Raw genomic sequence first — 16,061 nt, forward strand, 5'->3', positions numbered from 1 at the left:
CGGTCCAGATTACCCCTCAGCCAGTGCTTATTCGGATGGCACAGGAAAAGATAAAAGAACGGTCCGGATCAAATAATTGTAAAAGATTCCTTTGCGGTACCGGGGAGGATCTGAATTCCTCAAAATTTGGGTTAGTTCTATCTGGGGATTCGAATTCCGGAGACTCGAGCTTGCTATTTTTATAGAGTATATAATAAAAAAATCAATCAAATTTTGCTGTACTCGGGGTTAATTCGCAACCTTTCATCTTCTCCCACAAGTGCTCGCTAAAACCCTAATCCTCCATTTCTGAACCCTGAACGAAAGCGAGAGAGCGAAAGAGCGACAATGGAGGAAGAGAACACAGGCCCGTTCCGACGAACCTCGTCCCGTACGAAAAAGATGGCCACAAAGATGTCGGCTGCTCTCGCCAGCACTGACAATCGCACTCAGGTCCAAATCTTTTCTTTGGTTTTTCAATTAATTTTTCTCTTCCCTTTTTGCTTGTGAAAGGTTAGAGCATTAAATTGAGATAATTTGTTTGGTTCATTATTTGCTCCATATTATAAAAAGTGTTTATTACTTCTACAAGAACTAGTCAATTAATCTCAGATTTTGGTACTTTTCGGTACCTTCAGTATTACATTTTGCTTTGTCATTATTTTGTTTACCTGAATTTGAGTGATTGAGCTGGAACTTAATTTAAGTTCAACACTGAGGTTAATTTAATATTTCCGTTATAAAGGACCAACATTTAATTCAATGAGAAGATTTTTCATCAAATTGATCACACAAGTTAAGCAAAGATTGGTTCAATTATTTTTTCTAAGCTTGATTGAAGCTCAACACTAAGGTTCGTTTAGCATTTCACTATATTTAATTCAATTCTGTGCTTAATTTAGAATAAAGGTCTAGTTATCAATTCTAGTCATAGTCATAAAAAACATGAAGATTTTTTATCTGTGACATTCATGGTTTCTTTCAATAATGGCATAATTTATTGTAACATTCATAATTTTGTTTGTGAAAAGGAGGGAGATTGAATTGAACCAATTTGTATGGTTCATTATTTGATCAATATTATAAAGCGTGTTTATTACTTCTACAAAGAACAAGTCGATTAATCTTGAATTTTGGTACTTTTGGTACCTTTAGTATTATATTTTGTTTGAGTGAGTCTATGGTACTATGCATATTACGATTTGTTACCGTGCTACGGCTCTATATTCGAGTTTTCAAATCCTAACGGTCGATCCGAACCGTTCATATTGTTCTCCATATTAATATGTATTTGGAGACCAAATTTTACATTTTTTGAAATTTTATTACTATTTTTTTAGATTTATTGAAAATCACTGTTTTTGGATGGTCCAGAATTTTCAGATCAAGTGATTTTCTAAATATCTAAAAAAATAGTAAAAAAATTTCAAAAAATGTAAAATTTGGTCTCCAAACACATATTAATATGGAGAACAAGATGAACGGTTCGGATCGACCGTTAGGATTTGAAAACTCGAATATAGAGCCGTAGCACGGTAACAACCCGTGATATGCATAGTACCATAGACTCACTCATTTTGTTTTGTCATTCTTTGGTTCACCAGAATTTGAGAGACCAAGCTGGGACTTAATTCAAGCTCAACACTGAGGATAATTTTAATATTTCCGTTATAAGAAAAACCAGCATTTAATTCAATCATATCTTATATGATTAAATGAGAAGATTTTTCATCTAATGGATCACACAAGTTAAGCAAATATTTGTTCAATATATTTAGTTCAATTCAGTGCTTAGTTCTGAAAAGGGTCTAGCTATCAATTCTAGTCATAGTTATCAAAAACATTAAACTTTTTTTAGGGACGGTCATAGTTTCTTATTCTCTTTAATATATGCAACTCTGTCCATTTTCACATTCACGTCATTGTAGTACTTTTGGATGTTTATTATTATTATTTCCCTTTTCTATATTGACATGAAATACAGGCTGCACTGGCACGACTGGAGGCATTAGAGAGTGACAATGCGGGACCTGAGATCGTAGAGGTTAATGACGATGAGTATGATTCTTTGGATGATGATGATCAAGGTACTCAAATTAATATTTTCATTTATTAATAGTATGTTTCAATACTAAGCAACTTGTACTAGGACCAGCTGATATACTATGCAATTATTATGGCACTGAGATGAAAATTGGATTTTTTTTGTGATAGTTTTAATTTGTAGACATATGAGATATAGTTTGCATGTTGGTGGTTAGGGGTGTCAATGGTGCCCTTTTTTTTGTTTATCTGACCCGTATCTTATTCCACAAGATGGGTACGGGTAAGTTTTGTTTTTCGTTAGCTTGTCAGGTACAGGTAATGGTGAGGTAAATTTTTTTTTTTCGTTAACATAACAGTGAATGGTACGGGTAAGGACTATTTTGTATCTGTTACCCTATACGTTAATTATTAAAAATAAAATTATATATATATAAATATATATTTATATGGAGATGATGCATGATATGATCTAGTTTTATTCATGGCCCATATATATCTATTCAATGACACCCTTTTAACTATTTACCCGACCCGTACCATATTTGATGAGATGGGTATGAGTAATATATTTTTTCATTAGCTTATTGGGTATGGGTATGGGTAAAGTTTTTTCCATTATCTTAATGGGTAACGGTATGAAAATGCTTCCACCTGACCCTTTTCGTACCCGTTGATGCCCCTATCAGTGGTTCTGACAGTAAGATCCGACATAAAGCTAAATTTCTGCTTACTTTATATGCTTGGTATGAGCCTTGTTGTACTGGTATCATCCTGTATAGTACTTTCGCCTTGCATAAAACCTAAGTCTTTAATCCTATTCCTTCATTGTAGTGCATGTAGTAGTTTTTCTATTTGTATTGCGGTTGATGTACTGATATCATCCTGTACTGTAGTTGTCTGTGTTTTTATTTTCATCTCTTTTTTTATTTTTTTTTCTGTGAAACAGTGTATGCTCAAAGGAAGCAAGCAAAGGGTACAAAAAGAAAAACTCGACAAGCTAAAGCATTGGAAAATGCAAAAAGGGCTCCTAGATCTTTCATAGAAGTATTACATGAGGTAAATCATTTTCATGTTTTGGTTCGAATAACAAAATATCATTTTTCGGTTGATTCAGGAATCAGACACAGTATAGTCCTAAGTTGGTGCTGACTTGGCTTAACTCCCCAGATTTCTTAATTTTTCTCATGTTTTATATTTTACCAGGCATAGTTCTTAAACACTTAAATTTCAATTTTTGCAATCTTTTTGTAAACCACAATAGGCGAATTTAGAGTCATTACCACCACACGTCCCCACATATTTGCGAGCTGCAGTGGGCCCACCTAGCACTGCATCTCGCCGTTACTTTTGCACTGTATGCGGAAATGCTGCAAACTACACTTGTGCGAGGTGCGGTGTTAGATTTTGTTCATGTAGGTGTCAGGTGATACATAATGATACTCGTTGTCTGAAGTTTGTAGCTTGACTAGGTATATTAGAACCTGTTGTTCTTTGTTGCCGCTTGTAAATTTTAACATGGTATTGAGTATAAAAGATTCATCTTTTGTGCTCGTAGTATCTGTTTTCTCTTGTTGCCTTTTCTTTTATATATTTGCACGTATATTTGAATTTCTTTTGGGTGGTTGGTTTTGAAAATGGCATGGTGGTATTCAATTCATTTAAAAAGGCATGGGGATACATTATATTGTTTTAGTATTGTTTTTTCCTCTCGTTAACTAAATAAGTGCTGACTAAACTATAACCAAGATCCCAGATTTTGGTTGTTTATTTCCTTTATATAATGGAAAGCAATGCGGTTTAAATCCGATTTGTCGAAATCCTTTTACCTTTTTCACACTGGAAAGATTGCAATTTCATGGAATTATGATTTAACCAAGGCTATTTGTTCGGAAATTCTAAGCAATTGTATAGATAATATTTTCACCTTATCACACTGGTAAAAATGCGGTTTAAATACAATGCTTGTACAAATCTTTTTACCTTTTTTCACACTGGAAAGATTGCAATTTCATAGAATTGCAGTTTAACTCGTGCAGAAATTACACATGTATTAGATAACCCCTTTTGCAATAACAAAATGATTTAAAATCTTATTACATCAAAACCAATATCCAATGAAAAATAATGTATCAATCGCCAACCTCTACACTTGTCTATGTATCCAAAACCAAATGCAAAATGTATCAAGAAAATCCAATATTTTAACTGGCACATTTCAAGTACAAGACTCTCTATGTACCTTCTTAATAATATTCTACATCATGATTAATTATCATGTATAAATCAACAAATGGGGAGATCATTCGGTGGCTGTTCCAAAGTTTCAAGCCAACCGATTCCATCTGGCACTAAGAATGCCATGGCAAGGCCCCAGTTGATGTGCACATCCAAATGGCAATGCATAAGCCACACACCCGGGTTATCCGCCACGAATCGAATAACCGCCCAACCGCTTACCGGCACACTAACCGTATTCCTCAAAGGAGGATCAACTAGGTTAAATTTCGACGTGTCATTTTTTGGGTTGAAGTTACCAAACCCTTGTGCCAAGATGTAAAAATCATTTCCGTGTAAGTGTACTGGATGGCTTTCGCCGGCGAATACGTTAGTCCCTTGCAACACCACTTGCACTACCGACCCGTATTTCAACTTGTAGACTTTTGTACCAGGAACCGGCTGCCATAGTCTTTGGGACACATTTTGTGCAGTATAATCAAACTGCACCGGTGGAACGGCAGGAAAGTCTGTGGTAAAGACACCTGGCACACCATGGTAGTGTGCTTGGAGTATAGAGAAATTGGAAGGTAGAACAAAGGAAACATTGTTCATGCTTGCTGTGAAACGGGTTCCATTGGGTCCACCACACTTCTTGCCAGGTTGACAGTTGAGCAGCCCCAGGTTCATAGTGAAAAAGAGATTTTCATTAACTGGCTGCGGCAACTTGACAGTTTCTAGACTCCTAAAATTCTCAGCAAATTTTGTGGCAGTGTTGGTATCATTATAAGCTGGCAGCGTCGGAAATGCTGGCTTAGAGTTTTTGCCTTGTTTAGTGGTTTTACCATAATCTATGACAGCGGTGGTGGTAGTGTTGTCGAAAGGGACGCCTTGGGCGCTGACGTAGGCCCGTGCTGCCAGATAATAGCGGCCTGGTGCCTGGTCAAGGGTGACCAACACGTCAGTGGTCTGGCCGGGTCCCACCATGAGAACAGAAGTGTCGAAAGGTCTATCATAGGATGCATCCGACCCCACCACCGTCATTTTGTGACCGGCAATAGCAATGAATAGTTCGTTGTTTAAGGCCGCATTGATAAATCGAAAGAGGTTGGTTTCACCTGCCTTCACGGAAAATATTGTTGTGCCTGTCAAAATGCACAGACAACCAAAGTATAAATTGGATTAATAAATTAATTATATGAAAATTAGGTTTGTTCAAATAGTTATGATGCTAGAATGAACTTGAAAGCGACTAGCGGTTAAGTAAATAACATGTCTTTCTTTGTATTGCAGTTTACATTTCATATTAAAGCCTATATCTAGTATATTTCGTTGTGTGAAAATTATCTAATATTCTATCATGGATTACCTTGCTTGAAACAAAACTACCATATTTCTTTCTTTTTCTTTACAAAATTAGAATTTCAAGCAATATTTTTAATTTATAGAAATAATATTGAAATAAAATAGAATTCTAGACTGATTATATGAGTATCTTGATTATAGAACGAAGATAAAATTTTCAGTAAATTTTTTTTATACTAAAAAAATTAATAAAAGATTGCTTCGTCATGAACAAATCTCTAAAAAGTACTTTAAAAGAAGTCGTTTCTTCTAGGGACTGAAAAAGAATTTGGTTCTTTCTCCGAATCAAAATACATATATAATCTATCTAGAACCCTATATTATTTTAATATTATTTCTATAAATACTGGTAACAAGACAGTCTACATAAATTACCTTTGCTAGAGCATTTATAAAGATCCCCAGGTTGTCCATTAATCGTGTATGCATCAGAAATATCTGGAGCTGATCCGTACCGGGTTGCATTTCTGACTATATCAATAGGATTACGGTCCCACCACTCTCCTGCAATAATTAATGGTGAAAGAATATAGTGTTATATGAGTCATCACTTCACTTCACATAATTGAACTCCTGTTTTACATTAAATGTTTTCTTGATAGAACATAATTTACTACTAGCAAATTTATTTGTAGTATGAAAGTTGGTTGTAAATAAGATATAATGGGCATGTCATGGAAATTGTATCTATGTAAATAAATGAATGCAACAATTAGAAATGATACTATATTTTTAATTTAGGTGTAGATGAGTGGTCTGATTGTACAGGCAACTTTTAGAATATGGTGTTAATTATATTAAAGCTCTTACTTTAGTAATTGTTACCGTTTATCATGTTAGTATATAATCAAAACCTAATAAGAGCAATTGACTTTTTTGTGCTTAATTAGTACGTACATTATCATGATTCCCCACATTCATGCATCAGGAGGGTATTTTAGTAATTCAATTTAACTGGTGTAAGTTGAAAAACAGGAAATTACTCTTTTACTCATACATTCAAATTATCTGGTGGTTAGGTCTCATATTGTTTTCTCATTTTTTCCTGTTCACTTTTTCTCTTTTCTTTTAGTACAAAGGACATCTTTCTTTTGGTCCATTAACAAAATAAAATTGTCCTTTTCTTTCTTTCTTTCTTTCATAGCTCTGTCTTTTTACAAAATAGTATGTACCCCCAAAAATCTAAAAACGAGCAACCCCTTTGACGCCCCAACAAATTTTGCTAGAAATAAGACAGACACTAAATAATTCTTTCAAAATATCATGGATTCCCTAAGCTAACATAGTGACCGACATATTTTCATTTGTTTTCCTGTCATTGTCATTTAACTACTTAAGACCCGCATTAATGACGCATGCACTCATTTGCTTCATCTAATCATTTAGAGTATATATATCTAAGTCAAGAGTAAAACTAGGTGCTCTTAAGCTCATCAAAATTTTGGTGAACTTAACTCTAAAACTCATCAAATTGATTCCAAATGACGAATCCGAACCGTTGAAACCCGTCTACCTTACGTGTGATGCATCTACATGTGAAATTTTTAAACATTCGAATTAATTTAGTATAAAGTCAAGCGGTCAAAAACGTTCAAAAAAATGAATGCACTAAAATTAATTTATTAACCTTCTAATTTTGACCACTTGACTTTATACTAAATTAATTCGAATATTTAAAAATTTCACATGTAGATGCATCACACGTAAGGTAGGCGGGTTTCAACGGTTCGGATTCGTCATTTGAAATTGATTTGATAAGTTTTAGAGTTAAGCTCACCAAAACTTTGGTGAGCTTAAGAGCACCCTAGTTCAACTCCTAAGTCAATCTTATATATATATTCTTTGACAGAAAATGCATGAACTTTATAAATATTTGAAGTTTATTTTTCATAAATCAAAAGGTTTAAAGATGGACCACATCAACTTCGTTGTACTGAAACTATATATTAATGGTCTCTTATTGGTCTTGTATATATCAATCAAACTCTTTAACATTTGTATATGCATGGAGAAAGGGGAGGTAGTACAGTTGGTTAGGAAAAAGTTCTAAAATTGTTGTATCTAAAAGTCGAGAGTTCAATTCTCCCTCACGACTTCGCAGCTTCTGCGAAGATTTTAAAAAAAAAAAATTTGTATATGTATGCTTAAATGCATTAATTGCTTGAGTTGTTGGCATGCATGCCTTATTTGACATTTGAAATTATGATTGTGATCAAATAAGCAACAAAGGTGGGTTCACAGAATCTCTTAGAACATGCATGATTTAGTAACCAAGCTTATTATTAATGTACATGAAATTATATTCCTTTGAAAACTCAGAGAGTTAAATAATTTTCAAAATCATGCATGTGCGAATAAAATTAAATTACACGAGATCTATATGATAAAGAAGTACGCACTAATTTGGAAGTAGGGCCAGAAAGAAAGAATCTAATTAAGAAATTAAGTATTTTTCTAGGATCAATTTCTTGCATTTTGGGCAAAAATTTCAAGAAACAATGTGAAGAAAAAAATATATATTACTTTCTTCCATTTTTCTTTATTTCCGAACAAATCAAACAACATTAATCCTATAAAGTTTGTTATTTTCTCAAGTATTCTTTGTTTTCTACCATATCAAATAACCCTAAATAGAACTCTATATTGTTTTTCAATTTTTCTTTATTTTCTAACAAATCAAACAATATTGATACTAGAAAATTAGCTACTTCCTCAATTTTTCTTTATTTCTACCATATCAAATGGTCCCAAATATATAACTCTATATATATGTTTTTCATTGTCGTAGTTGAACAAACCTTTTTGTGCTAATTCAGTCATTAGCTTTAATTTGAAAAGAGTTTAGGTTTGAACAGACAAAATCATGAAAAAACAGTCATGTGATGCTTCCATGTTATTCAGCTTAATTATTTGTAAAGAAAAAAAGTTGTTGCAAGAAAGAAAGGCAGATTTGAAATAGTCAACATATATAATCACCTTTTATCATTTTGTTGCATGAATTTTCTTTTGCTTGAATATTGTGAAAATAGTATTAACTAACAATTCATGAATACTTTTAGGAAAAGTAAATTGATATCTACTTTATCAAGCCATGCTCCAAAAGTATTTCAGATTGTATAATCATTTTGCAACCCATGCACACACTAGTGGTAAATTATTCAAAGTTCCAAACTTCATTAAATAAATATGGAACTAAAAGAATATATCATATTGTAATTCATATATGTCATATGTGGATAAGCATTGATTCGCCTCAAGCTTTAACTTAATACAGTAATTGAAAAGCTAATGATGTTTACGAGATTAATTAATAACAAGACTTAGGTACATAGATGGTTAAGTAATTGAGCTTAATTAATTACTAGCTTGATTTGTGTGGATATATTTTCAAGTGGTGCAATCCAACTTGTGTGCTATGATATATGGGTCCAATCTAACCACTAATAAACTAATCAAATAATTGCGGGGTCACAGATGCCTAGCTTAGCATGATACCTGTGTCAATGCGCTAATCGAACCTATATACCTTATAATATATAGATTAGATAGATAAATTAAAACAAAAAGTGCCCCAGATAAAGTTTACTAACAAATATTATATTATGTCCTTTAAATGTAGAGCTAATCATTGATAAGGCATCTTCACATGCTTGCTACCACCAGTCCATTACCATTGGTCGATCACGTACTAAGTAATAATGATTTCATGTTCTCTTTTTCAAATAATATAACCTTGTTAATCAACCCACAAATCAAATTTGAGTTGCATCATGTTTTTTGTTATTTTTTCTGGAAACATTATACCAAAGAGAAATATCATTTTGAAAAAAAATGAAGTGACAGAGAGAGATGTATACCTAGAATAACTGGGATTTCTCTATCTGGTTTTTTGAAAGGATAATCTCCATTAGGATGTATTATTAGTGCACCATACACGGTTGCGCGAAGCCATGAGCTATGTGCATGCCACCAGAGAGTACCCATCTGACCAAGTATCGTGAACCGATATGTGTAGCTCTCACCTGGCCGGATCGGACACTGTGTCACAAACTCTGGTCCATCTGCCCATGCAGTTCTAAACTGCCTAACGCCATGCCTGTAAAGTGAAATGATTATATAAATATTTTTTAAACTTTTCTGAAAGGAAATTCAAAACTATGAATTAATAGGTTGGCCATGAGTACATAATAATAGGTTGTTTTTATGTGTCATATATTTACATGCATACATACCAAGGTACATTTCAGTATTTCACTAAATGAAATGAGCAAGAACCTTATTAGTATGCTTTTGTTCTATATCTAACTCTAATTGACCAAGTAGATTTTAAAGTCCAGTGTCCTATACATACACATTCCTAAATTTATGTTTGTAGTCAACAGTTATTGTTTTGCATATGCATGTAAGATGAAACATTAAACAAGTATTACTTGCCAATGCATGTATATAGAATATGGCAATGTATATATACGAGTTAGGTAAAAGATTTGGCTTTACAAATGATATTGGCACTAATGCTATATCATTGACTTGTGTTCTCCATTACCCCCATAATTATTATTAACACCTATATCAAACAAATTTGGTATATGCTTTCACATTTGAGGAGAATTTTACTTGCATTTATAAATACATGAAGAAGGATGACTAATCATAAAGTATGTTGTACCAGTGCATTGTAACATTGTATATTGCTTTGTTGATAACCGTGACCTCTAGGGTATCTCCATCAGTGACCTCTAATGTGGGCCCAGGAAATTGACCATTCACAAATATTCTATTGTGTGCCTTGCACAGCCTCTTCACTGGCGATTCTTGCACCTGGTCCATTTGAAAAATACAAAATCGGTTACTAATGTATACATTTTATGTAAACATGAATAAACAATCAAAGCTAACTAAGTACTAAACGGTTTGAGACATTCTCATAATTAAAAAGACAAGTTTTCTTGGTTAATGCAAATGCTTGTTAGCTCTCAACATAGAAAGATAAGAAACTTAACATGTCATTCCATGAAAACTAATTAACAAGAAATAATAAATGTTTTGAAAAATATGCTTTGCTAGCAAGGAGAGAAACACATACAACAAACTCATGGTAATGGTACTCTGCATGGCTGCGTGCAAAGAGGTGCGCCAACCAAAGGATGAAAAAGAGGCAAGAAGGTTTCATGACGATGCTTGAGTAAGCCTCCATTATATCCTAATTTGGAGTGTGTATAATATATTATGTTGTGCAATGGGTAGACTGATTCATGGCCCCTGGCCCCCTTTATATATGTGTTTGGGAGGATTGGGTTTTGGTTTGTGGTGAATGGTTCAATATTATTTAATTGTTTCTTTACCAAAATAATATGGCCAAGTCAATGTGGTCTCACATGTACGATTAAAAAATTGATTGGTGCAACTACTAGCTAGGCATCTAACTTATTAGAGACTAGTGATAGCTAGTGTCACTTTTCATAATGCGTTTTAAACAAGGCTTGTTATGAAACGAAGCTACAAAGGATACCAGAACTTTATTAACTTTTGTGGATCTCAGCTCATGCCAAGCTTTCATTCAAAAAGACTATGATTTTATGTTACAAATTAAATCTTTTTGTACTAATTGTGAGGAATATTAGGAGACATGCTCTACACTTTAACAAAAACAGTGCCTTGCTTTTCATTTTAGTTATTTATTTATTTATTAGGGAACAAAGCACCAATTGTTTTATCAAGTTAACAATAGATTATGCACAATGTATTCCTCAGAAAGTGAGAGTTAATTGAGAAAAAAATAGTAGTATTAATATTACTCTTAAGTAGATGCAAACTATATATTTATATATAGTACTAGTCATGTAAAGTTCAGGGAGAAAGAGACCTCATGGGAAATTTGATTTCAACCTTTTAATTGGTATTAGGAAATAACCTAATTATACAAATATTCTAAAATGTTTTTAGCATGAGATGAGGATTAAAAATCTCAAATTATCTCCATTGACGTACAAGCACTGATTTTCGATCCGCAACCTTTTTACATTGAAGACAATACCTAGCCAAACAACAACAAAGTATACACTATTCGCGAGAAAAAAAACGCATTTATGACGGTACTCTCTCGTGAAAAATATCATTGTGAATAAAAAAAAAAACATATTTATGACAATACTCCATCGCAAAAAGTCACTTTTTACCCTCACGACTAGCTGCAATTATATAAATACTCTGATACATAATTGAAAGTAAGTGGCAAATTTTGGTAATACAAGAAAATAAATATTACCATTCATCATTTATAATCTTGCCCTTTTTTTTTGTAATGAGAAGCCAGCTTTCTATTTCATTCAAAATTATTTTTGTCAAATTGAAATAATTGCACTACAAATAAATTAAATTGTTTGTTGTTCCTGCGATTATAAATTAATAAAATAGGCCATACAAAGAATTATATTTTTTTTTTGAAGGTCACGAAACTGATATTTTCATTGATTAAGAAAAAAAATATTTACAAAAGTTTTAGCTAATTATTTACAAGGTATATGTAATAAAGATTTTCTCATCTATTCTAGTGTCATATATACCCTTTTTAGTCAGGTTCGCCTATATGTTTACGTGGTAATTTAAAATATCTAATGCGGTGTGATTGACAAGATCCATCACCGTCTTGCTCTGTCACGTAAATAGTCTCCTGTTATGCTCTCGGCCTCTTGCTATACAAAGAATTATATTAAAATTAAATACACCAAATAATTAACACTTCCATAAACATATGTCAAGTATTTTCACTGAAATTTTTTGGATCACAAGATGTCTTTAAGAGAAGATATATTAGAGAGTTAAAAATAAAAAGGTACAAGAATGGGAGAGTATCTGCAAGGGATACTATCGATATACCCTCGTGAATGCTATCACCGCTAATATAAAAAATACCTTTATGTCGGTATACTCTCGCGGATAGTCACTTTTATCCCCACAGATACTCGAATAGTGTCTGTATTATTCTTTTTTTAACATCTTTTAGAATTATTTCTGAATTCGATAAATTGTACAAACAACATGTTATTAATTAGCTCATATTATTCATAAAAATCACAAACATTTTTTTTTATCTATCAATATTATTTTAGTTTATTATTATTATAAGATAATTCTTTTAAAATTATACTTGTATTATTTCAAATATAATATTTCGAATTAGTTTCGAATTACAAACTTATTACTAAGTAAACATATTTCGAATTTCCTTCATAATGGTTAACTTAGTTAATGGTCAGAAAAGATCAGGAAATACTTTAGTGTAAAGTTCTGTGCAGAATAGATTATATGGAGTCCATATTGCATGAAATGTTTTAAAATCCATGGGCCCATAAGAAAATAAATGGGGAAAAAGATTTTTGCTACATGCCTTTTTTGACTATTTTGAAACCCTACAGGTCAATAACCTTTTTAGCACCAATCAATTTCCCTCTACCAATGCTAGCTAGCTTATTCTACCATTTTAATTAGAGTTGTTGGATTTTGGTGCAAAACTTTTATCTATATTTTACATTTCCTACAGTAAAATATACACATATATAGTCAACTTTAGCCGAAAAAAGTATAATTGCTCCACCTACTGTTTGTTGTTCATGCATGGTTTCTAGAGAAATTAAGAAAACTAAGTATACAAAGAAAGCAATAACCCAATTTATATACTTTTCACATATATAGTAAACTTATATAAATACATAGTCAACAGTAATTAAAAAAGTCAAGTGTACCTTTTACAATATATATATACTTTTAGTTAAGAGTTGTTGGATTAATTTTGGTGTAAAACAATTTTCTATGTTTTACTTTTCCAGCAGTAAAATATATATAAATAGATATAGTAAAGTGTATATTTGTTGCAAATTAGACTATTAGAAAGTCAAGTGTAGGAAAAAAATACAGTCGAATGCATGGTTTCTAAGAGAAAGAAAAGTAAGTATAAAGAAGCAACCCAAATTATATACTTTTTATATATCTTAATATATAGTTATAACTTAATTATAAGCTTATGTTCTTTTGAAGTACTTTGCTTAACATGATCAGTATTTCCTGCAAAGGATAAATGTTATATATATATATATATTTTTTTTTTCACTGTTTTTCACTGTTCACATCAAAGTAGCAATTTTCAAAATTGCTTAATAAATAGTAAAAAAATTCCAAAAAAATTAAAATTTAGTTTCCAAGCACATTTCAATATAGAGAACATGCTGGAAGGTTTGAATTGGTTGTTTGCATTTTCAAAATGAAAATATGGTGTGGAGTACAAATGTGTTTTACTCCATAGCTCACCGTAGTCAACCCCTCTCTCTCTCTATATATATACACATACATATATCAGTTATTTTCAAAATCTGTGTGTGATTCCTTCAATTGCAAACCAATCTATATACATCAAGTACAGCCCACATCATCATTGCAAATTTGCAATTAACGTAAATATGTTCAGTTACTTGATTAGGAGAAAGTTGTAATTTGTTCCTATCCTTTTGAGAAGTTTTCTTGCATATAAAGAAATTGGGTAGCCTTGAATTTACTAATTAGTCAATGCTTGTAGCAAGTAAGATGTCACCTCAATTATAACCTATGAAAAGATCTTACATGCATGGAGTAAGATGAGAAAATCATATTGAAGGCCCAAAATTTCATATACTTCCATTTTCATCCCTAATTAAACCTTATTGTTTTAATAGGTGTACACATTAAGTTGTTGATCTTATCCTTTCAATAAACAAATTTTGTGAAGGTGGCGCATGCAATCCCATGCATAACTAATGTATCTCAGATACTTCCAAGATATATATTTTTTTTCTCTTACACTTTAATTAATAATTATTTATTTCTACCATACAAATTGGAAAGTTGATCAGTTTTTTCTGTTCATTTTCATTGACTCTCATCTATATATATCTTGTTTAGGGTGTCAATGGCACTCTTTTATCTGTTTATCCGATTGATCCGTACCGTATTCAATAAGATGGGTACGGATAAGATATTTTTTCATAAATTTTTCGGATACATGTATAGATAATTTTCTTTTGTTATCAAAACGGAGAAGGGTATGAGTAAAATTTATTCTATACTCGTTACTCGATCGAGTAATTATATATGTGTGTGTGTGAGGAGGGATCCAATTAATTACACCTTTTTTGGTGACACCGAATTACACTCTCGATTTTGAAAGTTTTCAAAGTTCAAATAGTCAATTCAGACCGTTCAATATAATGGATATATGAAAATGTGTTTGGAGATCAAATTATACATTTTTTTGGAATTTTTTTACTATTTATTAAGTATTTAACAAAATTGCTATATTTAGACCATTGAATTTTTGTACCCATCTTAATAAATAGTAAAAAAAAATTAAAAAAAATGTAAAATTTAATCTGCAAGCACATTTTAACATATCCATCATGTTGAATAGTTTGGATCGATTGTTTGAACTATGAAAATATAGAGTGTAATTCGGTATCACCAAAAAGGGTGTAATTGGATCCCTCCTCTCTCTCTCTCTCTCTCTATATATATATATAAATAAATATATATATATATATATATATTAATGAACAATGAATATTAATTCTCCAACTATTTTGGATAATTGTGTTACGCTTAATAAACTATTAAAACACGTAAATAAATTTCAGAAAATTCCAATAAAGTTTAGACCTTTAAAACACACACATTATACAAAACTACTCTTTTTAGATAATTCTGGACCACTAGAAAACAACAGTTTTGTAAAATACTTAATAAATAGTAAAAAAAAATTCAAAAAAAATATAAAATTTGATCTCCAAGCGCATTTTAATACAAAAATATCATGTTGAACAGTTTGGATCAACTATTTGCACTTTGAAAATGGCAAAACCGAATTATTGTAAGATGTTGTAACTTTCAAGTGTTCTAAGTGATCCCTTCTCATATATAGATACATACATATATATACATGTTTATCTCTCTCTCTCTCTCTCTCTATATATATATATAGAGAGAGAGAGAGAGAGAAAGAGAGTGACTAATGTGCATTCGAATGTATATGGGCCGAAATACATACGGTCCAAATTTGACTTTTCAAAATCTAAACGGTCAATCCGAACCGTCCATCTTGTTCTCCATATTAATATGTGCTTGGAGACCAAATTTTATATTTTTCTGAATTTTTTTTACTATTTATTAAGTATTTTACAAAATTATTGATCCAATGGTGGCTTAAAAAAACAGTAAAATCAGCAGCCACCGTTGGATCAATAATTTTGTAAAATACTTAATAAATAGTAAAAAAATTCATAAAAATGTAAAATTTGGTCTCCAAGCACATATTAATATGGAGAACAAGATGAATGGTTTGGATCAACCGTTTGGATTTCGAAAAGTCGAATTTGGACCGTATGTATTTTGGCCCATATACAAAAATGCTTATGCCTATGCATTGTAATGTA

At 31.8% G+C, this 16,061-nt stretch overlaps 2 protein-coding genes across 2 annotated transcripts; one reads left to right on the forward strand and one right to left on the reverse strand.

The window, feature by feature from the left end:
* Window positions 1–222: 222 nt before the first annotated feature.
* On the forward strand, window positions 223–3,582 carry SEF (HIT-type Zinc finger family protein). The gene is made up of 4 exons (XM_078325333.1): window positions 223–432; window positions 1,964–2,066; window positions 2,972–3,081; window positions 3,287–3,582. The coding sequence occupies exons 1-4, from the start codon at window positions 328–330 to the stop codon at window positions 3,488–3,490; spliced, it is 522 nt and encodes a 173-aa protein (XP_078181459.1). The 5' UTR covers window positions 223–327; the 3' UTR covers window positions 3,491–3,582.
* A 503-nt stretch (window positions 3,583–4,085) lies between these two features.
* Window positions 4,086–10,868, reverse strand: LOC144575082 (laccase-3-like). The gene is made up of 5 exons (XM_078325203.1): window positions 10,691–10,868; window positions 10,274–10,425; window positions 9,462–9,700; window positions 5,980–6,108; window positions 4,086–5,384 (listed from the first exon to the last, which is right to left on the reverse strand). The coding sequence occupies exons 1-5, from the start codon at window positions 10,799–10,801 to the stop codon at window positions 4,309–4,311; spliced, it is 1,707 nt and encodes a 568-aa protein (XP_078181329.1). The 5' UTR covers window positions 10,802–10,868; the 3' UTR covers window positions 4,086–4,308.
* Window positions 10,869–16,061: the final 5,193 nt, after the last annotated feature.

Source organism: Carex rostrata, chromosome 23, assembly GCF_964058835.1.
Source record: "Carex rostrata chromosome 23, lpCarRost1.2, whole genome shotgun sequence".
Taxonomy (NCBI): Eukaryota; Viridiplantae; Streptophyta; class Magnoliopsida; order Poales; family Cyperaceae; genus Carex; species Carex rostrata.